General features: G+C 40.1%; 1 protein-coding gene across 2 annotated transcripts in view; it reads right to left on the bottom strand.

Annotated features, from left to right (window-relative positions):
• Positions 1 to 26,856, bottom strand: part of CDH13 (cadherin 13) — a 1,228,073-nt gene that overhangs the window by 981,689 nt on the left and 219,528 nt on the right. For both annotated transcript variants that reach the window (XM_049863997.1, XM_049863996.1), the window contains exon 2: positions 9,277 to 9,388. In XM_049863997.1, the coding sequence (XP_049719954.1) occupies positions 9,277 to 9,388 (112 nt within the window). The remainder of the gene's footprint in view (positions 1 to 9,276; positions 9,389 to 26,856) is intronic.

Below are 26,856 nucleotides of genomic sequence, written 5' to 3'. Positions count from 1 at the left end.
CACCATATCCCTGATACCAAAACCAGGTAAAGACACCACAAGAAAAGAAAATTACAGACCTATATCCCTCATGAATGTAGATGCAAAAATCCTCAACAAAATTCTAGCCAATAGAATTCAACAACATATCAAAAAAATAATTCACCATGACCAAGTGGGTTTCATACCAGGCATGCAGGGATGGTTCAACATTAGAAAAACAATTAATGTAATCCATTTTTTCTATCACATAAATAAAAGACAAGAATCACCTGATTTTATCAATTGATCAATGCAGAAAATTTTATCAATGCAGAAAAGGCATTTGACAAAGTTCTACACTTGCTCATGATAAAAACTCTCAGCAAAATAGGAATAGAAGGAAAATTTCTCAGCATAATAAAGGGCATTTACACAAAGCCAACAGCCAACATCACCCTAAATGGAGAGAGCCTGAAAACATTCCCACTGAGATCAGGAACCAGACAAGGATGCCCTTTATCATCACTCTTATTCAACATTGTGCTGGAAGTCCTAGCCAGAGCAATTCGGCTAGATAAAGAAATAAAGGGCATCCACACTGGCAAGGAGGAAGTAAACGTATCTCTATTTGCAGATGACATGATGTTATACACAGAAAACCCTAAGGAATCCTCTAGAAAACTACTGAAACTAATAGAAGAGTTCAGCAGAGTGTTGGGATACAACATAAACATACAAAAATCAGTTGGAATCCTCTACACCAACAAAAAGAACATCAAAGAGGAAATCACCAAATCAATGCCATTTATAGTAGCCCCCAAGAAGATAAAATACTTAGGAATAAATCTTAACAGAGATGTAAAAGACTTATACAAAGAAAACTACAGTACACTTCTGCAAGAAACCAAAAGAGACTTACATAAGTGGAAAAACATACCTTGCTCATGGATAGGAAAACTTAACATTATAAAAATGTCTATTCTACCAAAAATGATCTATACATTTAATACAATTTCAATCCAAATCCCAATGACATTCTTTTGTGAGATGGAGAAACAAATCATCAACTTCATATGGAAGGGAAAGAGGCCCCGGATAAATAAGGCATTACTGAAGAAGAAGAACAAAGTGGGAGGCCTTACTTTACGTGATTTTATAACCTATTACACTGCCGCAGTAGTCAAAACAGCCTGGTACTTGTACAACAACTGATACATGGACTAATGGATCAGAATTGAGAATCCAGACATCCATCCATCCACATATGAGCAGTTCATATTTGACAAAGGCCCCAAAACAGTTAAATGGGGAAAAAACAGTCTTTTTAACAAATGGTGCTGGCATAACTGGATATCCATCTGCAAAAAAATGAAACAAGACCCATACCTCACTCCATGCACAAAAACGAGCTCCAAATTGATCAAAGACCTAAATATAAAATCTAAAATGATAAAGATCATGGAAGAAAAAATAGGGACAATGTTAGGAGCCCTAATACATGGCATAAACAGTGTACAAAACATTATAAAGAATGTAGAAGAAAAACTAGATAACTGGGAGCACCGAAAAATCAAACACCTATGCTCATCCAAAGACTTCACCAAAGGAGTAAAAAGACTACCTACAGACTGGGAAAAAGTTTTTAGCTATGACGTTTCTGATCAGCGCCTGTTCTCTAAAATCTACATGATACTGCAAAAACTCAACTGCAAAAAGACAAATAACCCAATTAAAAAATGGGCAAAAGATATGAATAGACACTTCACTAAAGAAGACATTCAGGTACTTAAGAGATATATGAGGAAATGTTCACGATCAATAGCCATTAGAGAAACGCACATCAAAACTACAATGAGATTTCATCTCACTCCAACAAGGCTGGTATTAATCCAAAAAACACAAAATAATAAATGTTGGAGAGGCTCTGGAGAGATTGGAAACTTATACACTGCTGGTGGGACTGACAAATGGTACAACCACTTTGGAAATCGATTTGGCACTTCCTTAAAAAGCTAGAAATAGAACGACCATATGATCCAGCAATCCCACTCCTTGGAATATATCCTAGAGAAATAAGAGCCTTTACACGAACAGATATATGCACACCCTTGTTTATTGCAGCACTGTTTATAATAGCAAAAACATGGAAGCAACCAAGGTGCCCATCAAATGATGAATGGATAAATAAATTATGGTATATTCACACAATGGAATACTACGCATTGATAAAGAACAGTGAGGAATCTGTGAAACATTTTATAACATGGAGGAACCTGGAAGGCATTACGCTGAGTGAAATTAGTCAGTTGCAAAAGGACAAATATTGTATAAGACCACTATTATAAGAACTTGAGAAATAGTTTAAACTGAGAAGAAAACATTCTTTCGTGGCTACGAGAGGGGGAAGGGAGGGTGGGAGAGGGGCATTCACTAATTAGATAGTAGATAAGAACTACTTTAGGTAAAGGGAAAGATAAGCACCCAATACAGGGGAGGTCAGCACAATTGGACTAAACCAAAAGCAAAGAAGTTTCCTGAATAAAATGAATGCTTTGAAGGCAAGTGTAGCAGGGGCAGGGGTCTGGGGACCATGATTTCAGGGGACATTTCAGTCAATTGGCATAATAAAATCTATTAAGAACACATTCTGCATCCCACTTTGAAGAGTGGCGTCTGGGGTCTTAAATGCTAGCAAGCAGCCATCCAAGATGCATCAATTGGTCTCAACCCACCTGGATCAAAGAAGAATGAAGAACACCAAGGACACAAGACGATTATGAGCCCAAGAGACAGAAAGGGCCACATGAACCAGTGACTACATCATCCTGAGACCAGAAGAATTAGATGGTGCCCAGCTACAGCCGACGACTGCCCTGACAGGGAACACAACAGAGAACCCCTGAGGAAGCAGGAGAGCAGTGGGACGCAGACCCCGAATTCTCATAAGACCAGACGTAATGGTCTGACTGAGGCTGGGAGGACCCCAGTGGTCATGACCCCCAGACCTTCTGTTGGCCCAGGACAGGAACCATTCCCAAAGACAACTCTTCAGACATGAATTGGACTGGACAATGGGTTGGAGCGGGATGCTGGTGAGGAGTGAGCTTCTTGGATTGGGTGGACACTTGAGACTATGTTGGTATCTCCTGTCTGGAGTGGAGATGAGAGGGCGGAGGGCATTAGAAGCTGGCGAAATGGACACGAAAGGAGAGAGTGGAGGGAGAGAGCAGGTTGTCTCATTAGGGGGAGAATAATTGTGAGTGTGTAGCAAGGTGTATATGGGTTTTTGTGTGAGAGACTGACTTGGTTTGTAAACTTTCACTTAAAGCACAATAAAAATTATAAAAAAAAAAAAAAGTACTAAAATCAAAATGTTAGCCCAACAACTTGAAGACATAAAAAGACAGCAGCAAAAGAAGCACATGGGCACCAGAAGAAAGGAAATAATAAAGATTAGAGCAGAAATAATGAAATAGAGAACAGAAAAACAATAGAAAGAATCATCAAGACTGAAAGTTGGTCCTTTGAAAAGATCAACATAATCGACAAGCCATTAGCCAAACTGACAAAAGAAAAACAAGAGGAAGCAAATAACCCAAATAAGAAATGAGGTAGGGGACATTACAACAGACCCAACTGATATAAAAAGGATTATAAGAGAATACTGTGAAAAAATGTACTCCAAAAAATTTGAAAACCTAGAGGAAATGGACAAATTTCTAGGAACACACTACCTACGCACACAAACACAAACTGAGATAGAAAATCTGAACAGACCCATAAGAAGAGAATGAAGAGGCCACTTAAAAAAAAAAAAAAAAAAAAAACTCCCAACAAAAAAGCCCTTGCCCACACAGCTTCACTGGAGAATTCTACCGAACATTCAGAGAAGAGCTCACGCCAGTGCTGCTCAAACTATTTCAGAGCATAGAAAGGAAACAATACTCCTAAATTCATTATATGAAGCCGGCATAACCCTGATTCCAAAGCCAGGTTAAAAAAAAAAAAAAAAGACAACACAAAATAGAAAATTACAGACCAATATCTCTCATAAATATAAAGGGCAAAAATTTTCAACAATATTCTGCCCAATACAATTGGGCATCATATCAAACAAATAATAGACCATGAAAAAAAAATGTGATTCATACCAGGTATGCAAGAATGGTTCAACATTAGAGGGTCATTTGACAAAGGACCAAAGTCCATTAAATGGGGAAAAAACAGTCTTTTTAACAAATGGTGCTGGCAAAACTGGATGTCCATCTTTAAAAAAAAAAAAATGAAACAGGACCTGTACCTCACACCATACACAAAAACTAACTCAAAATGGGTCAAAGACCTAAATGTAAAACCTAAAACAATAAAGACCATGGAAGAAAAAAAAGGACAGAAAAGAATCACATGATCATGTCAATCAATGCAGAAAAGGCATTTGATAAAGCCCACCACCCATTTTTGATAAAAACTCTCAGTAAAATAGGAATAGAAGGGAAATTAATAAACACAATAAAGGGCCCTGCACCCTTTGCCATCAAGTCAATTCTGACTTATGGCACCTATACAAAACCAACAGCAAACATTATTCTCAGTGGAGAGATGTGCAAAGGATTACCTTGAGAATGGAACAAGATAGAGGTGCTCTTTATCACCACTCCTACTTGACATCATACAGGAAGCCCTAACTAGAGCAATAAGACAAGAAAAAGAAATAAAGAACATATAATTGAAAGGAAGAACTAAAACTATCTCTATTCACAGATGATATGATCTTATACATAGAGAACCCCAAAGATCCCACAAGGAAACTACTAGAACTAATGGAAAGCCTCAACAGAGTAGCAGGATATAAGATCAATATATAAAAAATCAGTTGGGTTCCTATACATCTAACAACGAGAACTCCAAAAAGGAAATCAGGAAAACAATACCATTTATAATAGCCCCCAAAAGATAAAACACTTAAGAATAAATCTAACCAGGGAAGTAAAAGACCCATACAAAGAAAACTAAAAAGCACTATTGAGAGAAACCAAAAAATACCTACATAAATGGAAAAACATACCATGCTCATGGATAGGAAGACACAACATTGTGAAAATGTCAATCCTACTCAAAGCCATCTACAGATGCGATGCATTCCCAATCCAAATACCAGCAGCATTCTTTAATGAGACTGAAAATCTAATCACCAACTTTATACGGAAAGGAAAGAGGAACTGGATAAGTAAAACATTACAGAAGAAAAAGAACAAAGTAGGAGATCTCACACTACCTGATCTCTAAACTACTATACAGTCATGGTAATCAAAACAGCCTGGTACTGGAACTATAACAGCTATATAGACCAATGGGACACAATTGAGAACCCAGACATAAATCCATCTACCTATGCTCAACTGATCTTTGACAAAGGGTCAAAGTCCATTAAATGGGAAAAAGACAGTCTTTTTAACAAATGGTGCTGGCAAAACTGGATGTCCACCTGCAAAAAAAATGAAACAGGACCTGTACCTCACACCATACACAAAAACTAACTCAAAATGGGTCAAAGACCTAAATATGAAACCTAAAACAATAAAGACCACAGAAGAAAAAATAGAAACAATGCTAGGGGCCCTAATACATGACATAAATGGAATGCTAACCATAACTAACAATGTACAAACACCAGAAGATAAACTAGATAACTGGGAGCTCCTGAAAAGTAAACACTTATGCTCATCGAAAGACCTCACCAAAAGAGTAAAAATAGAACACATAGACTGGAAAATAAATTTTTGCTATGATATATATTACAAGGGTCTAATCTCTAAAAATTATACAATACTTCAACACATCAACAACAAAAAGACAAACAATCCAATTAAAAACTGGGCAAAGGATTTGAACAAACACTTCACCCAAAAAGACTTTCAGGTAGCTAACGGACACAAGAGGAAATGCTCGCAATGACTAGCCATTACAGAAAGGCAAATCAAAACTTCAGTGAGATACCATCTCACCCCGATATGACGGACAGTAACGAAAAAACAGAAAATAACAAGCGTTGGAGAGGTTGCGGGGAGATTGGAGCTCTTATGCACTGCTGCTGGGAGTGTAAAATGGTACAACCACTATGGAAAATGATATGGCACCTCCTTAAAAAGCTAGAAATAGAAATATCAAAGATATATGCATACAATGTTCATTGCAGCATTATTCATAATAGCAAAAAGATGGAAACAACCGAAGTGCCCATCAACAGATGAATGGATAAACAAATTATGGCATGTATAACACAATGGAATACTATGCAGCAATAAAGAACAATGATGAATCTGCAAAACACCTCACAACATGGATGAATCTGGAGGGCAATATGCTGAGTGAAATAAGTCAATCACAAAAGTAAAAATATTGTATGAGACCCCTATTATAAAAACTGACAAAAAGGCTTACACACTGAAGAAACCAATCTTGGATGGTTATGAGGGAGGGAAGGAATGAGGAAAGGAAATCACTAGCTCAGTAGTAGAGAAGAGGTAACTGGTGAAGGGAAAGACAACACACAATATAGGGGAACTTGGCACAACTTGACCAAGGCAAAGCCATAGAAGCTTCTCAGACACATACAAACACCTTGAGGGACTGCGTTAATGAGGGCTGGGGACCATGGTCTTGGGGCCATCTAGGTCAGTTTGCATAACATAGTTTATAAAGAAAACGTTCTATGTCCTACTTTGGTAAGTAGGATCTGAGGTCTGAAAAGCTTGCTTGCTGCCTTCTAAGATACATCTGTTTGTCCCATCCCATCTGGAGCAAAGGAGAATTAAGAAAACCAAAAACACAAGGAAAATATTAGTCAAACGGAGTAATGGGCCACATGGACCAGAGCTTCCACCTGACTGAGCCCAGAAGAACTAGATGGTGCCTAGTCACCACCACTGATCGCTCTGACAGGAATCACAATGGAGGATCCTGGACAGAGAGGGAGATAAATGTAGAAAAAAATTCAAATTCGCACACAGAAAAAAAGACCATACATACTCATCTGACAGAGACTGGAGGAACCCCTGAGACTACGGCCCCCAGACACCCTGCTAAATCAGAACTGTCATTCCTGAACTCCACCTTTCAGCCAAAGACTAGACAGGCCTATAAAAAAAAGCAATAACACATGTGAGGAAAATGCTTTTTAGTTTAGTCAAGTATATGAGACCAAAAGGGCAACACCTGCCAAAGAGCAAAGATGAGAAAACAGGAAAACCGGATAAATGGACACAGAGAACCTAGGGTGGGGAGGGAAAGGGGTAGAGTGCTGACACATTGCAAAGATTGCATTCATTGTCACAAAACAATTTGTGCATAAAATTTTTGAATGAGAAACTAATTTGCACTGTAAACTTTTACATAATGCACAATATAATTTTTAAAAAGGTGATTGGCTTAACATATTCCCTACACTGATAAAGCCTCTTAACATAACAAAGAAGACTCACTCCCAAATGGGATTATAACCACAGGTATGAGGGCTCCAGTAACGTGCATGATCATAAGTTTTTACTGAGAGGGGGCTGATCAGAGTTTGCTGACCCAACAGCTCACACACAAATATAAAAGTTCAAATGTCCTCAATTCCCATACCACTGATTTTTCCTGAATGGGCGATCATTGATAATCAACCCAGTTCCATTTAGCATTTACTAACTTACACAGAACCAACAACGGTAACCCACTTAATTACTTAGGGAATTAAAAAAAACTAAAACAAAACACAGACACACACAGAACTGTGATATTGGAATGTACAGTATGGTCTAGCTTAGAATTAAAAAGACCTCTTCAAAGTATGATTGTTTCCAGCTTCTCAGCGGTGAATTAAAAGCTGTTTGGTGTCGTGAAGACTACAGAAGCAATCACATTTATGGGCCTGCTTTGCATACCAACTCTATTAATTTCCATACTCAGGGTGGTTTCCTATTTCCAAGCATGGTAATATAGATGCCATTTGGGATAACAGCTTGGTGGGGGGAGGGGGGGCGTGGTGGAAGAAAAGAGAGACGATTGAAGGAAGAAGAGGAGAAAAGAGCAGAGGAGAGGAGAGGCAGAAAAATTGTTCTCTTAAACCAAGTTCCATTTGAAATATATTGATTCTGATAAACACAATAATCAAAAAACAAATAAGGGTTCCTGACAGCCTGATCCAGCAGTCATGCTCAGGGATCAAATTAACATGAAATCATGTATTGGAATTTGCTCTTTGTTTGAGTCCTGACAGACTCTAATTATTGCAATAATTTCATTGGTGTAATTGCATCAAAGTGTGAAGCTTCACCTTGGACAGCTCCCTTGGTGCCCGACATTGCATCTTCATTATTGTGTTCCTTTCAACTTTAAATTGTATTCCAGCCACATAGGAAAATCCAATCAAGCAGGGTTCCCCCCACTCCCACTTTTTCTTTAAACATGCCAGCCACATAGCCCAGGCATGAAGGAACGTGGCTAGCCTGGAAGGCACACCTGAGACCATAATGGCAAATGTACAATTACCTGCCTTAAAAGGACTTAGAGCATCCAACCAATGAAATCGCTATTTTCATATCACCCATCCCCAAATGTTAAAGAATGGTACTTAAGGGCCTACAATTAAATGGTTATTTGTCTACTGTCAATTTAAAATCAATTGCCCTAAAACTGTCCTTATTAAACATTTAGCAAAATACAATGTTAACATTAAAAATAGGAAGAGATTATAGTCACAGACCGGAGAGGTATACCTTTTAAAGAAATTAGTTGGAATTGTGTAGAATTTTATTTTAATCCACATAACAGCCAATAAAGGTTTTGAATCTTTCTGAAGACCATCTTATGAGCCTGAATAAAAAGAGTTCTGAATCTTGGTGCCTGAAAATTCCCAGATGCCACAATCCTGTTCTCACCATTATTGTGATCTCATATATGAGAAACTCTAGCTAGGACACCAATCCAGGAAGGCAATGGTTTTGTTCTGAGGGGTCTGCCCAGGGGAAATGGATTTCATTTCCTGTACGCCTTGCAGTACTCACGTTGGAAGCTGATAGTTCCCTTTCCTGGGGGCGGATAGTGAATGCCTGCCAATGATGAAATACTGAAGAGAGAGATGCACTGACCACTCTGTTCACCTCAAACCTGGCAAGGCCCTAATTCAAGACCTTCCACCCTGGGTCAAGCAGCAACATACGAAAAATGATCACAAAGCACTTCAGAAACAGCACATACTGAGACACATTCCTAGACATGGGAGAATGCAAATATAACAACAGGCCTAAAGTGTTGTCAAGTGGCATTGCTTACAGTTTAGAATCAACTGGTCCTCGATGAATTCAGCTGGCTGTTCGATATGAAACACTTTCTGCTGAAAGCCAGGAGTGCAATCCAAATCTTCGGCAGATGTTAGCAGCAGCACCTGAGAAAACCAAAGCCATCAATATTTTAATAGCAACTTGTGTGTTTGCCCTGCAAACTTTTACCAAATCTGTGACTCTTAGAAATGAGCTGAGGTTGTAATTTCATCTCCCAAATGAAGAGGTAAGTTGATACTTCTTCTGTGGCTGCCAACAATTCGCTTTGGCAGTGATATTTGGAAAACGTGCAAATGAGAACAGCTGCTGCAGTTTCCATTAAGTTGCAGTTAAAGAAATAACTTTGTCAAATTTTTACACCTGCTAAGATTCTCACCATGGTTTCCATGTGTGAAATTTCATTACAGAAACTGTCATTTTCATATGATGCCTGGGCTAAAATCTACTTCAATATCATACATGCAAAGGAGCACTGTCATCTATGAAGACGGGGGAAGGAAAAGTAAAATATTCCATTTGAAGTTACTTCTAAAGAGATTGTAGGGCCCACTAGAACTTCACTATTCAATATGGTGGCCATATGCCACATGTAGCTACTGAGCTCCTGCCATGTAGCTGATCTGAAATTGAGATTATTTTAAGTGTAAAATACATCTTGGATTTTGAAGACTAAATACAAAAAAGAAAAAAAAAAAAACAAAGGAAAATACCTAGTGAATAATTTTTACATTGATTACATGTTGAAATGATAATAGTTTACATATTGGGCTAGATATATTATTAAAATTAATCTCACCAATGTCTTTATACTTCTGTAAATTTGGTGACTATAAATTTGTAAATTTGTAATTGCTTAAAAAGTTTCAGTTTTGTCCTTCCAAATCCTTAGGACACTTCATCCAGGTGTCAGAAATAAAGTTACATGTGTTATAACAAAGGTATGTGGCCCTGTCCTGGGAAACGTGAAATTTTTAGTATGTGGTAAGAAATAGTCTTAAGGTTTAGTAAACAAAGAATATAAGCACCATGAAGATAGGGGTTATCTCTTTCAATATCTGCCATGGTATATATCTTTCAATATATACCCTGGCAGAGAGAAGATGCTCCATAATAGTTAAAAAATGAGAAACAGCATTTTTTACCTTTTCTATATAGCAAGCAAGGTGCCTTGGTGGCACAATGGTTAAGAGCTTGGCTGCTAACTGTAAGTAAGGTCGGCAGTTCAAACCCACCAGCCACTCTGAAGGATAAAGACGTGGCAGTCTGCTTCTGCAAAGATTACAGCTTTGGAAATCCTATGGGGCAGTTCTACTCTGTCCTATAGGATCACCATGTGTAATGGACTGAATTATGTCCCCCCAAAAATGTGTACATCAATTTGGCTGGGCCATGATTCCCTGTATTGTGTGGTTGTCCTCTACTTTGTGATTGTAATTTTATGTTAAAGAGGATTAGGGTGGGATTGTAACACCCTTACTAAGGTCACATCACTGATCTAATGTAAAGGGAATTTCCCTGGGGTGTGGCCTGCACCACCTTTTATCTTACAAGAGATGATAGGGAAGCAAGTGGAGAGGGGGGACCTCATACCACCAAGAAAGCAGTGCGGGAGCAGAGTGTGTCCTTTGGACCCGAGGTCCCTGTGCAGAGAAGCTCCCAGTCCAGGGAAAGAATGATGAGAAGGCCGACAGAGAGAGAAAGCCTTCCTCTGGAGCCGACGCCCCGAATTTGGACTTTTAGACTACTTTACTGTGAAGAAATAAATTTCTCTTTGTTAAAGCCACCCACCTGTGGTATTTTTGTTACAGTAGCACTAGATGACTGAGACACTATAAGTCAGAATCTACTCAAAGGCAACGAGTTTTACATAAGCTTTTACATGCATTATCTCATTTAATCTCCACAACAACCCCAAGAAGTAGGTTTTATTATAAGTTGCGTTTTACAAAGGAAGGATATAAAACTCTAGAGGTTAACAAGCTTGCCCAAGATCAGACAGTTAGGAAGGATAGAGCCAGGATTTGAATCTAAGTTTACTATCTTCTTACTTAGCACGTGGTCACTGTCTGCCCATGCCCACGCCTTCCATTTCAAAGCAGGACTCAGTATCTCTTTGTTTAAGAGAATTCTCTGAAACCTGAGGAAGGTCATTTTATCTGAAATGGCACAGGGTGAAAGCACTTGGAAATTAACATCTCCAGGAGCAGCGCTCTATCCATCACTGATGAGTTGGTATGTAAGTACCCCAAATCCCCCACCCCTCAGGTGGGATACCTCTGTCTTCTAGTTTCCATTTGGAATTTAACTCCAGTTGTCCACAACAATAGCTGGCTTGATGGCTTATCTTGCATTAGTAGCCTTTTCTTTCCTCATCCCTTCCTGATATTTTCTGAGACCACCTCCCAAATGAACTACTTGCACTTGGATATTTGACTCAGAGTCTACTTCTGGGAAAAATCAAACATAGATACCAGAACTCACACTTTCAACTACTGCACAAAGGCTGTTGCAGAAAACTCATTATCATCCCCACCAGAGAACTCAAAGGAGTGCAGGGAAGGTTGGAAGCTGTGTTACCAGGGCTCCACTCTAATACCAAACCAAAACCAAAGCCATTGTCGTCTAGTTGAATTCTGATTCCTAGCAGCACTATGGGAAAGAGTAGAACTGCCCCATAGGGTTTCCAAAGCTGTAAATCTTTATGGAAGCAGACTGCCACATCTTTCTCCTGTGGAGCCACTGGTGGGTTCAAACCTCCAACCTTTCAGTTAACAGTCAAGTGCTTAACCACTGTGTTACTAGGGCTCCTTCTGTAAATACCAGTCCTCTGAAATGCACTGAACCCTAAAGAATCATAGCAAGAATCAATCTCCAATTAAGAAAACATTCTGCATTCTACTTTGGAGAGTGGTATCTGGGGTCTTAAACTCTAGTAAGTGGCCGTCTGAGATCCATTAATTGGTCTCAACCCACCTGGAGCAAAGGAGAATGAAGAACACCAAAGACACAAGGTAATTATGAGCCCAAGAGACAGAAAAGGCCACATAAACCAGAGACAACATCGGGCTGAGACTAGACAAACTTAGATGGTGCCCGGCTATAACTGATGACTGCCCCAACAGGGAACACAACAGAGAACCCCTGAGAGAGCAGGAGAGCAGTGGGATGCAGACCCCAGATTCTCATAAAAAGACCAGACTTAATGGTCTGACTGAGACTAGAAGGACCCCGGTGGTGCTTCTGTTAGCCCAAGACAGGAACCATTCCCAAAGCCAACTCTCCAGACAGGGATGGGACTGGACAATGGGATAGAAAATGATACTGGTGAAGAATGAGCTTTTTGGATCAAGTAGACACATGAGACTATGTTGGCAGCTCTTGTCTGGAGGGGAGATGAGAGGGCAGAGGGGGTCAGAAGCTGGCTGAATGGACACGAAAAGAGACGTGAAGGGAAGGAGTGTGCTGTCTCATTAGGGAAAGAGCAATTAGTAGTATACAACAAAGTGTATATAAATTTTTGTATGAGAGACTGACTTGATTTGTAAACTTTCACTTAAAGCACAAATTAAAAAAAAAAAAAAAGAAAGAATAAATCTCCAGAGGTTCATGGTATGGCTGCTATGAGAAACACAGAGAAACTGAAATAGTGGAGTCATCATTCTGGTCAACATCATCTTTCTCAAATCAAAGGGGGAAGAACATTCTAGTCTAACATCTGTGCAGTTCTGCTTGTAAAATCTTCCCTTGTGTCAAAAGCAGGCCCTGATTGGATCACTTCAGGAGAAATCGTAATGCTGATATCCCATGCGACACATCTACAGAATGCAGATGTAGGACTCGGAATGACCTGCTGGCAATTTTGCAAGCAGAAAATCTATAACTGGCCAACGCTAATTCAGTTAAACATCAGATGTTCAAAGGTCTCCTCCAGGCACCCGGTGTCTACAGTTATACCTTAACCTTCTAATTTGCTAATTCAGCCCTCAAATTCCAGGCCAACAGACCTTCCATCCCATAGGTAAAAACAGAGATGACATTTCTCCAGGGATCCGGAGCATAAGAATCCAGGACAGAGAGGGAGCACAGTTAGCCATGAGGAGTTACCATCACTACGGGTGAGTTGAGTTCCTGCCATTGGTACTAGTCTCTTGGTAGCTCAGTCTTGTCCCGATTCCTTGGAAGGGTCTACTCAGGATTCCTCTGGAGTCATAAAGGAAAAATAAACCTTTTCCAACTCCAGACTATCAGGGATGGCAGGAGTGGTAGGAGGGCAGTCAGAGACTCAGCTTTGTCTTTGCAAATTCTTGGGTCATTTCATCCACCAGTCAAAATTCAGGTTAAGTGCTTTAAAACATAAGAGTATGATTTACCCTCCTGAGCGGGTGTCACTGACTGAGGTAAGAACTAGTCAAATCACTCATTCATTCATTTGCTCACTCATCCATACATTCATTTATTCACAAATACTTATTAAAATCCTAGGATTCAGTTATCACTTTGCTAAGCATTTCCCCAAAGCTTATAGAGAAACAGTATAATGTAATAGTTGAAAGGATACATTCTAGAATCATTTTACTTGGGTCAAATCTTGGCTCTGCCATTTACTGGCTGTGCGACTGATCATTTTTCCTGTCCACTCTGCCTCAGTTCTCTCATCTAGAAAAATGTGGGAAACAAGAAATACATTGTGTAGATTCAATGGAATAATGCATATAAAGCAATGAGAATGGTGCCACACAGGATAAGTGGCCAATAAGCCTTAGGTAAAATTATTGTCCAAAGAAGGACAGAGGCATTTATATATCATCACTTAATTAACAGACTAACCAAAATTAAATTCTTCCTTGATGGAAAACACAGGTTTCTTTGTTGTTAGCGGCCATCAAGTCAGCCTCCTATTCATGGCAACCCCACGCACAACAGAATGAACTGCCGCCTGGTCCTGTACCATTCCTGCGACTGGGTGCAGATGAGACCATTATAATCCTAGGGTTTTCACTGGCTGATTTTTGGAAGTAGATCACAAGGCCTTTCTTCTTAGTCTGGAGTCTCTGCTGAAACCTGTTCAGCATCATAGCAACACACAGACATCCACTGATGGATGGTGGCTGTGTATAAGGTACATTGGCTAGAATTTGAGCCTGGCTCTGTCACACAGAAGGTGAGAATTCTACCACTGAACCACCAATGCCCCTACAGTTACCTTTGGGAGCATATAAAAGTCAGCATGCAGGATAGTCTTATCTCATACGGGGGCATCAGGGAAAGCAAACCCACAGATGGAACCTTTCCAGTTCGATCACAAAAACGAGTAAAAATTATGTCATTAAGTGGAGAAGAATATAGACTCATCTCTTTAACAAAGGCTCTTTGCTTCCACATGAATTCTTTTTTGCATCTCTGCGTTTCCTTTAACATATCTCCAAAATTACAAAACCACATTTTATATATATATATAAAGACTAATTCATAGAGTCTAGAAAAGCAAACAAACAAAACTGGCGTATGTTTCCCTGTGTTAAAATTTAGAAAAAATATAAATGTCTTCATTGTCCGTCATGGTGGAGTGTTCTAGTTTCTGCTATTGTCCCTTGACTTTCTGGCAAAATTCAAAACAATACCTGTGAATCATCTTTGTCACTCATACCCACTCATCAATGTCAATTGCACTAGGATTGGTGGTGGGATATGAAGGAATGTCCCTCATTGTCATAAGCACTGGTACTTGGATGTTACTCCGAAACTAGGTGAGCGCCTTCTTCAATATCATGAGAAGGTGTCACTGTTACTGGGCAACTTTCCCTCCAACCCTCTATAACATTTCCAGAATATACAGTGTGAGCGATATCCCAAATTTGTCTTAATACCTTAACAATAATGGTCCACCTATATGGTGCTTTTGTTTATTTACGCATTAGCTTGCACCCCATAAACAATAGGTAACTAATACATCTTTGAAAGATCAGAATGAACACATGTTGTTTCTGTTATTTGAAAATTACCATCACCAGCTTATGAAGACAGATTCATGTTTCAGACAGACCAGCAATCACACATCTGAGCCACAGTGGCTCAGTATGAATCCTGGTTCCACCATTGGCCAGCTGGATAACCTCAGGTAAGCAACCCTCTACGTCTCAGTTTTCTCAGATATAAAATGGGAATAATAATGGTATTTTACAAGTTATTATGAGGACTAAGGAAACCCTGGTGGCATAGTGGTTAAGTGCTAGGGCTACAAACCAATGGGTCGGCAGTCCAACTCTGCCAGGTGCTCCTTGGAAACTGTATGGGGCAGTTCTACTCTGTCCTATAGGGTCGCTATGAGTTGGAATCCACTTGACAGCACTAGGTTTGGTTTTGGTTTTTTTTTTTTATGAGGACTAAATTAGTTAATTATTGTAAAGAGACTCAAGTAATACCTGACACATAGTAATTGCTCAATAAATGTTTGCTAGTCCTATTATTATTATTTTATGCATTATGTTTAAACTAATATACATGATTCACTGATACCCCTAGAGTAGACATTGACAAATTATCATCAAAACAGTACTTTTGTTGTTGCTATAAAACTGCTATAAAAATGCTCAGAAATATTCAAAGGGTAATGGGGGATGGGGAGGAACTGAATTAGAGAGTACAGGATCAGGAGGCAACTGGCATCTTGGGATCAACTGCAGAATCAGGACCTCAGTGCCCGAGGTGGGGTGAATTGTATTACTTTTGCAGGACACCAAGCATCCCTTTGAAGTGGCAGCCCAGAGTCTTGTTCTCCATGCCAGATCCACTGCCCTAACCTCAGGTATGAATAGCAAATTCTGACATCATCCTTCTTTATACATGGTTCTCTTTTTAGCTTGCATTTCTTTGCTGCTATGCAGAACACTACACTTCAGGTTTATGTTTCTCCTCACAGGGAGAATATACCCAACTTGGAGTTTGTTTCCAGAGAAAGGTTTTTTTCCTCTCCAGACCACAGGCTGCCAGTGTGGCCAGCAGATATGGTTAGTTTAGCCAGAGAAGTCTTTTGTAAAAGTTGAATTATTGCATTGTACAGAGTTCACCTTTCCGAGTTGTCCTTGTCTCTGCCATTGCCTACGGAACCACCTCTGCTCACTAGACTCAGTTATGCACTTGCCTTGCCCTCTGAACATTTGAGTTTGCAATCTCTGCCTTAGATTGTGGCAATAGGGTCTTTGAGCTAAGAATCCTCCATGCTATGAGTCTCTGGCTATTTGTCACGTTGACACCCATGCCCTTGTGCTTCTTTCTCAGCAGTTACTTTGGTGACATGACTAAGTGTTGGTCAACAGAATTGGGGTGAGAGGATATTAACCACTTCCAAGTCTGGCCCCAGAAATCTCCTGAACTGTCTTCCATACCTATCTATATAATTAAAAAACAAAGGACTCCCAAGAAGGCAGAGTCATCCAAAATAGAAAGAGCCCAGAACTCAGTCACTGATGACTCTGAGGACAGGTACCCTGGAGGTCTACCCTACAAGAAGCATCTGCAAGCCTCTGTGTTAAGTCACTGAGATCTGGGGCTCTTTGTTTCAGCAGCTAGTTGAGCTGCTGGTGCATCTAGGGGCAGAGGAGCTTCTAACCACTAATGTTATAGCCATGTCCCTGAAGCCAGAGAGAGATATCAGAACTGAGAAAGAGCTTAACACAACTGTCTTAGAAGCAAAGATAAATAAAAGGGAGAAACTTTCTGCCACAAATAATTATCTTAACAGGCTGTGAACAACTTCAGATCTCATCCTCTCTTAAGCCAGCTCCACATGGCATTTTCCAAACCCACTTGCTCGTGTCTCCAGGATCCTCGTTGTTTGCCTTCACTAACTCCTGCTTTTTTGCTATTAGTGTGGATGGACAGTCACTTTATCCTCACCACAAAACACCTCTGGTTTAGTTTTGTCAGTCTACTGGAATCAGCTTGGAGGTTCTTACTTATATTGGCGAGGAAGAAAGGCTACTATCTCTGACTTGTAGGATATAAAAATGTTATAGCAGCATAGTTTGATTGACTCTTTATCCTGCCAGGGACAAAAATCCAGGGTCCTCAAAGGGTTTATAAATGTGCACTGTCTACTGGGAATGCACAGTGAAAAAAAAAAACTTCAAAGACACACATAAGCACACACACATATATATACCTGATGTCCCTGCTGTGAGTGTAAGCTCTTGTCATCCACACTCCCCCTGAGTCTAACCTCCTTAAATATTCCTGGTGTTCAAAGGCCCCAGGAACATGAAACACCTGCCACTCCGCTGGCCATTAAAGGAGCAGATGCTTGGAAATTATTTTATGATTCCTGAGAAAGTATAGGGAAGAAAGCTTCTAGTTTGGCGAGTCCTGTTGTTGCTTCCATATACCATTTGAAACCAACAATCAAGTCCTTATTTCTAATTTAATTATATACAACATAAACCAAAAAAACCAAACCCATTGCTGTCAAGTCGATTCCGATTCATAGTGACCCTATGGGACAGAGTAGAACTGCCCCACAGGGTTTGCAAGGCTATAAATCTTTACAGAAGCAGACTGCCACATCTTCCTCCTATGGAGCTGCTGGTGGGTTCAAACTGCCAACCTTTAGATTAGCAGCTGAGCACTTAACTACTGCACCATCAGGGCTCCTAATATACAACATAAACCCGTTGCCATCGAGTTGATTCTGACTCATTGAGACCCTGTAGAACAGAGTAGAACCGCCCCACAGGGTCCCCAAGGAGCGGCTCATGGATTTGAACTGCCAACTTTTTGGCTAGCAGCTGAGCTCTTAACCATTGTGCCACCAGGGCTCCAATATATAGCATATTTTCTTCAAATTATGAAAAAGAAGTGTCATATATTGGAAAAGGTTGGGACAAGAAACCAAAATTAATCTGGGCTCAAATTCTGTTTTTTTTTTTTTTTTTTCCGTTCCTCTGACTTTTGGCAAATTACATTACCTAGAACAGGTTCTACGTTCCCTTAGGTAGAATGAGCTTAAGACCTCCTACAGCAAACAGTTGCTGGGAGGCTTTAATGAGATTATGTAAACAGTAGGACTATCTGCTAGGTAAAGTAATGGCCTCTAAAGATGTCCACATCCCCAGAACCTATGAATAAGTTAAGTTACATGGCAAAAGAGGAAATAAGGCTGCTCATCAGTTGAATTTAATATGATCATCCTGGACTACAAGGGTGGGTCCAATGTAATCACAAGGGTCCTTAAAAGTGGAAAAGGGAGGCAGAGGTCAGAGAAAGAGATGTGATGACAGAAACAAATTCAGGGTTATCCCATGTGAGAAGGATCCACCCACTGGCTTCGAAAATGTAAGGTGGCCCCAAGATGTGGAATGTGGGTGGTCTCTAGAAACTGGCAAAGGAAAGGAAATGGATTCTCCCTGGAGCCTCTAGAAGAGCACAGCCCTACCCACACATTTATTTTAGCCCAGTGAGACCTGTTGCAGACTTCTGACCTCCAGCACTGTAAGATGATAAATTTGTTGTTTTAAGCCACTGAGTTTGCAGTCATTTGTTACAGCAGCATTAGGAAACTCATGCAGGCTACCATGGAGCTGGCCCCATAGTAGATACCCAGAAAGTGTTGGCTCCATTTACTGGGTTTTTCAGAATGCAAGCTAGCATATAAATTTGAATAAATCAATGAAGAGGGGGAAACAGAGGTGGGAAAAAAGAGAGAGGGGTAGGAGAAGACAGAGGGAGGAAGGAGGAAGGAAAAGAAGGAGACGGGGGGGATGAGATTTTGGAATCCTTTGGCCAGCCTGTCAGAGAGTCACGATGTACAAATCACCATCCTAAGTGCTCCTTTCCTGAGCATATAGTCTTTTTTTGTTTTGTCTTAGCAGTTGTTCCTTTCAAGTTATTGGTTTTTAAATCTGCTGTTAGGACAGGCAGGTCAGGTTCATTTTTTCATTACTTTCATTAGTCAGCTTTTAAAATTTCTATTATATGCCATGCCTGGACTACGTGCTAGACATGGAGAAATGGACAAATCCCTTGATACAGATAAACACTTGACTATTAGCTGAAAGGCTGGAAGTTCCAACCCACACACAGGCACCTCAAAAGACAGGCCTGCAATCTGCTTCTGAAAGGTCACAGCCTTGAAAACCCTATGGAGCAGTTCTACTCAGTCACATGGGGTCGCCATGGGTTGGAATCGACTTGACGGCAACTAACAACAATAATCCCACCACACAACAACAATAGCATAAGGAAAGTCAGACACATAAGCAAATATTATAATATAAATCTGTTGCCATCGAGTCAATTCCAACTCATAGCCACCTTACAGGACACAGTAGAACTGCCCCATAGGATTTCTAAGGAGCTGCTGGTAGATTTGAATCGCCGAGCTTTTGGTTAGCAATGACTTAACCACTGCACCACCAAGGCCCCACATAATATAGTATAATATAATGTAAAATACAAAAGATATCTATTTTTGAGAATTAATTAGAAAGTAGTTAAGAGCTCAGATTCTCCAGCTAGACTGCCTGGGTTCACATCCCACCTTTGCCATTTATTTGGTATATGACCTTGGGCAAGTATCTTAACTTCTCTGAGCCTTGGTTTCCTCATTTATACAATAAAGCCAATAATATTATCTACCACTCTTGGCTGTGGGATTTAAAGAGTGAACGTAAACCAAAGTGTTTAGAACAGGAACTGGCACATAGTAGGTACAATAATTTACCTAGCGGTATTATTATTTATTAATATAAAGGGATATGTATAAAGCATTACAGAAATACAAAAGAAGGAACACCATACTCTTTTTTTGATGAGAAGAAGAACTGGGGCCATGCCACAGAGAGGGCCATATTTGAAAGATGACTAAATTTTTTAAGTGGTAAAGTATAAAAAAGAACGCTCCAGGTAGGAGTTTAGTAACTGCAAACCCCCAGGCATGCCAATTCAAGAAACAGAAAAATGTGGCAGGTATCAACAAGCTCTGGGTTGTTCTGAAGATTGTTTGAAGGTCATGTGTTGCCGCTAAAATAGGATTGAGCTAACCAGGCATGTCCTTGTTGAGTCTGGCTAAAAACAGAAGCCAAAAACGGTCCACTCAATGAAACTGCAATTTCTGTCTAAATGGAATAAACTCTTTACTCTTAAGATTCCTAGATTAATCAACTAGGCTCTAGTGTACAATTTAAAAGGAAAAATGCTGTTGTGTAAGAATTGCAATTAATGTACTTTGGAAGACTTGCCTCACTGTCCTTAGCAGAAGCTAGATTCTGTGCCTGCTCCAGAGTTAGTGGAATTAATGTCTATTTATAAAATTCTGGTAACAAAATTAGTGGCATCAATCACTAGATAAGTCCTGTTTCTTTATGCCAAGCAAAGTCTGAGACACTCTGAGGTAAGCCTTAGTAATACCAGGAAGTTTAATTGGTCAACTATTATTTACTATATACCAAACGAGGGCATTGGGGGTCCAGTGGTAAAATTCTTGCACTCCATGTAGGAGATTCGGGTTTTGTTCTCGGCGAGTGCACCTCATGTGTAGCCACTGCCCATCTATCAGGGGAGGTTTTCATGTTGCTATGATGCTGAACAGGCTTCAGCAGAGCTTCCAGACTAAGGTGGCCGAGGAAGAAAGACCTGGTGATCTACTTCCAAAAATCAGCCAGTGAAAACTCCATGGATCACAACAGTCCAATTCACAACTGATTATGGGGGTAGCACAGCACCAGGCAGCATTTTGTTCATTTATGTATGGGGTTGCCATGGGTCAGGGTCCAACTCAATGGCAGCTAACAACAGTAACAACAATGTGCTAAGCATTGAAGATTTGCCTGATTACACATAAAACCTTCAATCCATGGAGACAACAGCTAGGTGACCTACAAAATGAATAGGTGTGGGGTTTGAGAAGTCAGCCTCTGGTGCCTGTATCACATCCCCCCACCTAGCCTCAGGTCTCAGCCACAGTGGCAGTGGACAGTTCCCTGTGAGTTCAGACTTGCCCCTCAAGTGCTTCCTAACATCCGCCTATCTCTGTTTCTGCTCATTCTTCTACACTGCCTACTTGTTGGATGTGAAGGCAAGTGGAGTTGGGAAATGTCCATGAGTTAAGTTTCCCAGGGACAGCCCTATGTCCATGAGAGACATGGCTGGCTAAATGCCCAGCCCACTTTCTTCCTGGTGGACAGCTCTGAGCAACATCCGTACATCTCTTAGCTATCCTGATGGATTGAGCCCTGCATGTCAACAGCAGTGACCACGATCACCCTTGTTTTTTGGCTCCCCATTCTCCCCTGCTTCTCTCTCAACCCTCACTCCTACTTCCAAATAAAACTATATGAACACAGCTCCATTTCAGGGACACCCAAAATTAGGCATGCCCTGTGTATTCATTTTGCATGGTTGCTGTAACATATTTCTGCCCACCTAATCCTAACATCCACAATCAACGCCCACGGAGGCAGCCTTAGAGAAATCAAACAATGTATTGCATTGGGCTAACCTACTGAAAAAAGATCTCTTTAGAGTGTTGAAAAGCAAAAATGTCACCTTAAGAACTAAAGTGCACCTGACCTAAGCCATGGTATTTTCAATCACCTCACATGCATGAGAAAGCTGGACAACGAATAAGGAAGACCGAGAAGAATTGATGCATTTGAGTTATTGTATCGGCAAAGAATTTTGAATATACCATGGACTGCCAGAAGAACAAACAAATCTGTCTTGGAAGAAGTACAGCTGGCATGCTCCTTGGAAGCAAGGATGGCGAGACTTCGTCTCACGTACTTTGGACATGTTGTCACGAGGGACCAGTCACCGGAGAAGGACATCATGCTTAGTGAAGTAGAGGGTCGGCAAAAAAGTGGAAGACCCTCAACAAGATGGATTGACACAGTGGCTGCAACAACGGGCTCAAACATAGCAGTGATTGTGAGGATGGCACAGGACCTGGCAATATTTCATTCTGTTGTATGTAGGGTCACTATGAGGAACCAATCCAATGGCACCTAACAACAACAACAGTCCTAACACAACGTATATATATATATATATATATATATATATATATATATATATATATATATATATATATATATATACACAATCCTATAGTTCTGGGCATCAGAAGTCTAAAATGGGTCCAGAGGACTACATTCCTTCAGAAGGTCCTAGAGGAGAATCTTTTTTCTTTTCCTTTTTTGCTTTCGGAGCCCACCTACATACTTCAGCTCATGGTCTCCTTCCTCCATTTTCAAAACCAGCAGGATAACATCTTACCTCTGTCACTCTGTTCCTCAGTTTCCTTCCTCACACTGCCTTCTGTCTCTAAGTCTTCTGTCTCTAACAGCAGTGTGATTACATGGTCCCACTGGATAAGCCAGGATCATCTCCCATCTCAAGATCCTTGACTTATGATATTTTTTCACAAATAATGCTCACGTTATACATTTCTTGCCAACCACACAAAGCTGCCCCCGTGTGTTATTTTCACAACTGCACTATGCCAATCTTTTTTTTTTTTTTTTTTTTACATTTTGCTGACTTCCATTGACACCCAGAAGATATAATTAAGCTATGAAATAAGCAGACCTAAAGTAACCTAAGGGTTTCACTAAGATGATCTGATAAGGTTTTCCCATTCAACTGTTGGGCTGATATGCTGTAATTATCAACTGAAATTAATACAAACAGTTGCACAGTTTCGATGCTTATTTTCTGATTAATGGGGGACTACCAAACTCAATCCATGACTTCTTGACCGTGGCTTATACCTTTATTATACAAATACGATCAGAAGTAACATTTCCAGACTATTTTTATATACACGTGCAGGAGATCAAAGAAAATGAATGGAGTGATTTACCCGTAACATGGGAGACAGGTGGTGAATGAGGCCGAAATTCGCCTCTGGAAATGTAACGAGATATGCATGGTATATGCATGGGTGTGCAACGCCAGAACTGTTTCACCGAATTGCATCATTTCCGTGCATCACATTTGTGTGTGCATTATTTACTTGGGGGAATTTTTTGTGAAAAGTATGGTGATCACATCTGCAAGTCCTTTTGGTCGTGTAAAATAACACTTACAGGTCAGGATGTGTTTATTTTGGGGGGATCATTATTCAGCCTACCCCACCCCAAAAATAGGTTATATCAGGGAAAGGAGACGTTCTGTAAATACAATTTTATCCCAAAATGGCCAAGAGGAATTCTCTCCATGATTGCCCATATTCCTGACAGTATTAACCCATGAAATCAGGAAAATCTAAACCAAGACTACACCAACAATCGATAGTTACCGATGCAGTTGCAGCGTTGTGTCAATTGTACAACTAGACTGTGACCTTTTCTTGTTTAGAAATAATTACCAGATCCTGCCTGGCCTTGCTGTGAAGTGGAACATTTTCTTCTAACTGTGCAACTCTCAACACTTTCTTCTCTGCCAGACATTAGACAAGATGTCAGATTGGTCATCACATGGGAAGGTTTTATTAATTATCTTTCAGAGGCAAAGTCCTTTTTGTAATTTACTTTTTCACACCAGGAAACTTCTTCTATTGAACTAAATGTCTATCTTGTTAAATTGTTTTTTCCTGCTAAAGGTCCTCACTCTGAAAAGTTCCAGGAGAAAAGAAACAAACCAAGCAAAAATTGATGTTGAAGGCAAGGAAATGATTGTGTTAAGTAGAACACCACACATGTTTCCCTGGGACAGAGTATAAGAACAATATTCATCTTTCTTTGAGATCTAACTGCCTAATGTACAGTGAAAACAGAAATTTCTCCTAATGCTTGTTTGTCTGAATCAGAAGGAATTTCCATGACTACTCTTTACCAATTAGCCATATCCTGAAGGACTCATTCATTGATCGAAGTTAAATCTACTGAGTGATTACTCTGTGTCAGTGCCAAGATACACAAAAAGACAAGGTCCTTACTTTCAAGGAACACAGAGCATGATAGGAAAGACTGCCACGTAAATGCATACTTTTAGTAAGTAATTAAAAGTATAAGAATAGAGTAAGTGATCTAGTAGAAACAGCAAAAAAGAGGGCACAATTAATTAACTCAGTGTTGGAGGGAGGTCAGATCACTAGAGAACGCACTGCCCAGACCACACCAAAGGAGTCCTGGTGGTACAGTAGGTAAGTGCTTAGCTGTTAACCAAAAGGTTAGCAGTTCAAACCCAACCAGCCACTCTGCAGGAGAAAGATGCACATGTCTGTGTCCTTAAAGATTACAGCCAAGAAAACCCTATGGGGCAGTTCTACTCCGTCATATGGGGTTTCTATGAGTCAGAACTGACTCAGCAGAACCTTTTGACAAGGAGTTAGTTGATTATGCTTGTGTATCTTCATGTTTTAAGCAAAATATGATGTCCAGTGAGGAGGACTACAAATGATAGAAGAGTTGTAAACATGGTGTCCCATCCCAACTTGAACTTCCTCTTCAGTGAAGCTACTAGTATCTCTCAGAAGGACCCAGATGTGTTTAGACTGAACTACCTTGATGGTTAAAAAGAAGTCCTAGAACAATGCTAGCAATATCATTTATTTTTAAAAGACAAAAATTTTTGAGAAAATAGGGACTAGAAAATAATTTAATTTAATATGCAACCTGTTTTAATTTTATTTCTTTGTTTTTTATCTTCAGAGTAATGATATGGCATCTAAATGGAGCACATGGTGGACACAGGTTTCAAAACAGAAAGAGAGGGAGGCCTTCCAACAATGAAGAGTAGTCAGTGGAATACAGCTTTAGGGAAGAAATGCCCTGATGTGTAGCATTTGCCAGTTTTTGTGGTGTGAATATTCCCACTATCCGATTTCAAACAACCAACGTGAAGTCACTGAATAGACTTAGGAAGTAATGTGCACACTTGGCTCTCGTGAGGCAAGACACCCCAGCACGGTACTGTGCACACCAGATGCTTATTCTGGGTGGCTTGAGACAAGAGCTTGCCTGGATTTTTGCAGAGGCTCTATGAGTATAATCTATCCATGACACAAAGTAGAGCTTCCCTCCTGCCCAGGGTGACATTTTTTAATTGGAGATGGGGCTACACTACACACTGAGTTAATACAGACTTTCAAAACAATTCTACTAATGGAGCAAAATAGGCCACCACAGTTCAGTTTTATAGTAAGAAAATGCAATGAATCCCTGAGTCATGGATATGTGTTATTTAAATATTGCCTTTGATGTTTTATCCAGAGCCCTGGCTCAAATGATCAGAGATAATCCTGCCTTCTGACATAATTAGGGAGCTGCTGGAAAATAATCAATTTGACCTTGAAAGTTTGTCTATAGTACCATACTGGTGTTCAGAAGACAGACGTGCCAACCACACTTAAGTCTCCCTCAATAGCTGAACATCACCAACAGGCTTTGTTCCGAGGTTGTAAATCATGATGGTCAGCAGGCCCCAGCTGGCCACTATATCTGCTAGTTGGCCTTTAGTTTGTGGATTAGCTGCCAACATTTAAATATCTGGGATTTTCACATAAATATCTGGATGGAGTCAAGCAGGGCATTGCTTCACGGAAGATAAGGCTGTCCCCCTGATGGCAGTGCTTCCTTTCCAGATGGCTACAGTCCACGCCCCTCCCTTCTGTCCCCTGCAGCAAGTGCCATTTGCCTTTTATCATCACTGCTGTGCTGGTGTTATCCTTATATTAGAGTTAATGATGATTTTTATTTGGCATTGTTGTCTTGATGTAGATTTGTCTTACACCCAGGCCTGTTCACTCATTTATGTTACCTGCCTGGCCTCCCTGGGAACCTGTGTTTCCATTCTTTACTTAACAATGTTCCTGGGAATGAGTCTCCTTTGAATAAAAAAAAAATCTTTTTTTTTTTTGAATGGGATCCTTAAAAGTCATTCATGAAACCACCACCACCATTAAAAAAAAAAAAAAAAAAAAGACTCTAGCATCCTCTTCTTAAAACTGCTTCCATATTTACTGTCTTCTAGAATCTGGGAAGCTGAGTTAGCCTACTCCGTTATTCAAGCCGATATTTCTTTTCAGAGCAACAGGCCATTCCTTCTTACCCCAGTTGTTCAAAGGCACAGAGATATGCAGGTGATAAAGGTGGTTCATGGCTGGTCCCTGCAGACCGCCGACAACACCTCCCTCTGCTTCATCAGCAGTTCCAACAATCACCCCCCCTTCATCCCTGCAACAGGTGGGAAGTCTCTTAAACCTGCTTCACACTAAAAGCAAACAAAAAAGAGGTGCCTGAATACAAACATATTAAGTCACAAACTCCTATTATCAATGCAGCATTAAATTTAGTTGTGGATACTCCAGTCTCTTCTCCCCATCCATCAAACATCTGTCAGGTTTTGAACCAAGAAGAAGGAAAAATATGAGCAGAAATATATTAAAAGGACAGTATTTTTTTCTCATGTTCATTTGAGTCCAGAAGTTCAGTTACTGAAATTTTCAGCTCAACTGAATTAATGTAATAGTCAATGTCTGCTAATCCTAAAGCTCTTTCAAAGTAGCTGATTCTTCTTATGGGAAAATGGTAGCTGTACCCCACAGAAAAATCTGGAGGAAAACAGATCTTTAAAAACT

The sequence above is a fragment of the Elephas maximus genome, chromosome 21 (genome assembly GCF_024166365.1).
Source record: "Elephas maximus indicus isolate mEleMax1 chromosome 21, mEleMax1 primary haplotype, whole genome shotgun sequence".
Taxonomy (NCBI): domain Eukaryota; kingdom Metazoa; phylum Chordata; class Mammalia; order Proboscidea; family Elephantidae; genus Elephas; species Elephas maximus.
Note: the sequence above shows the minus strand (reverse complement) of the source record. Positions and strands in the feature narration are given on the sequence as shown.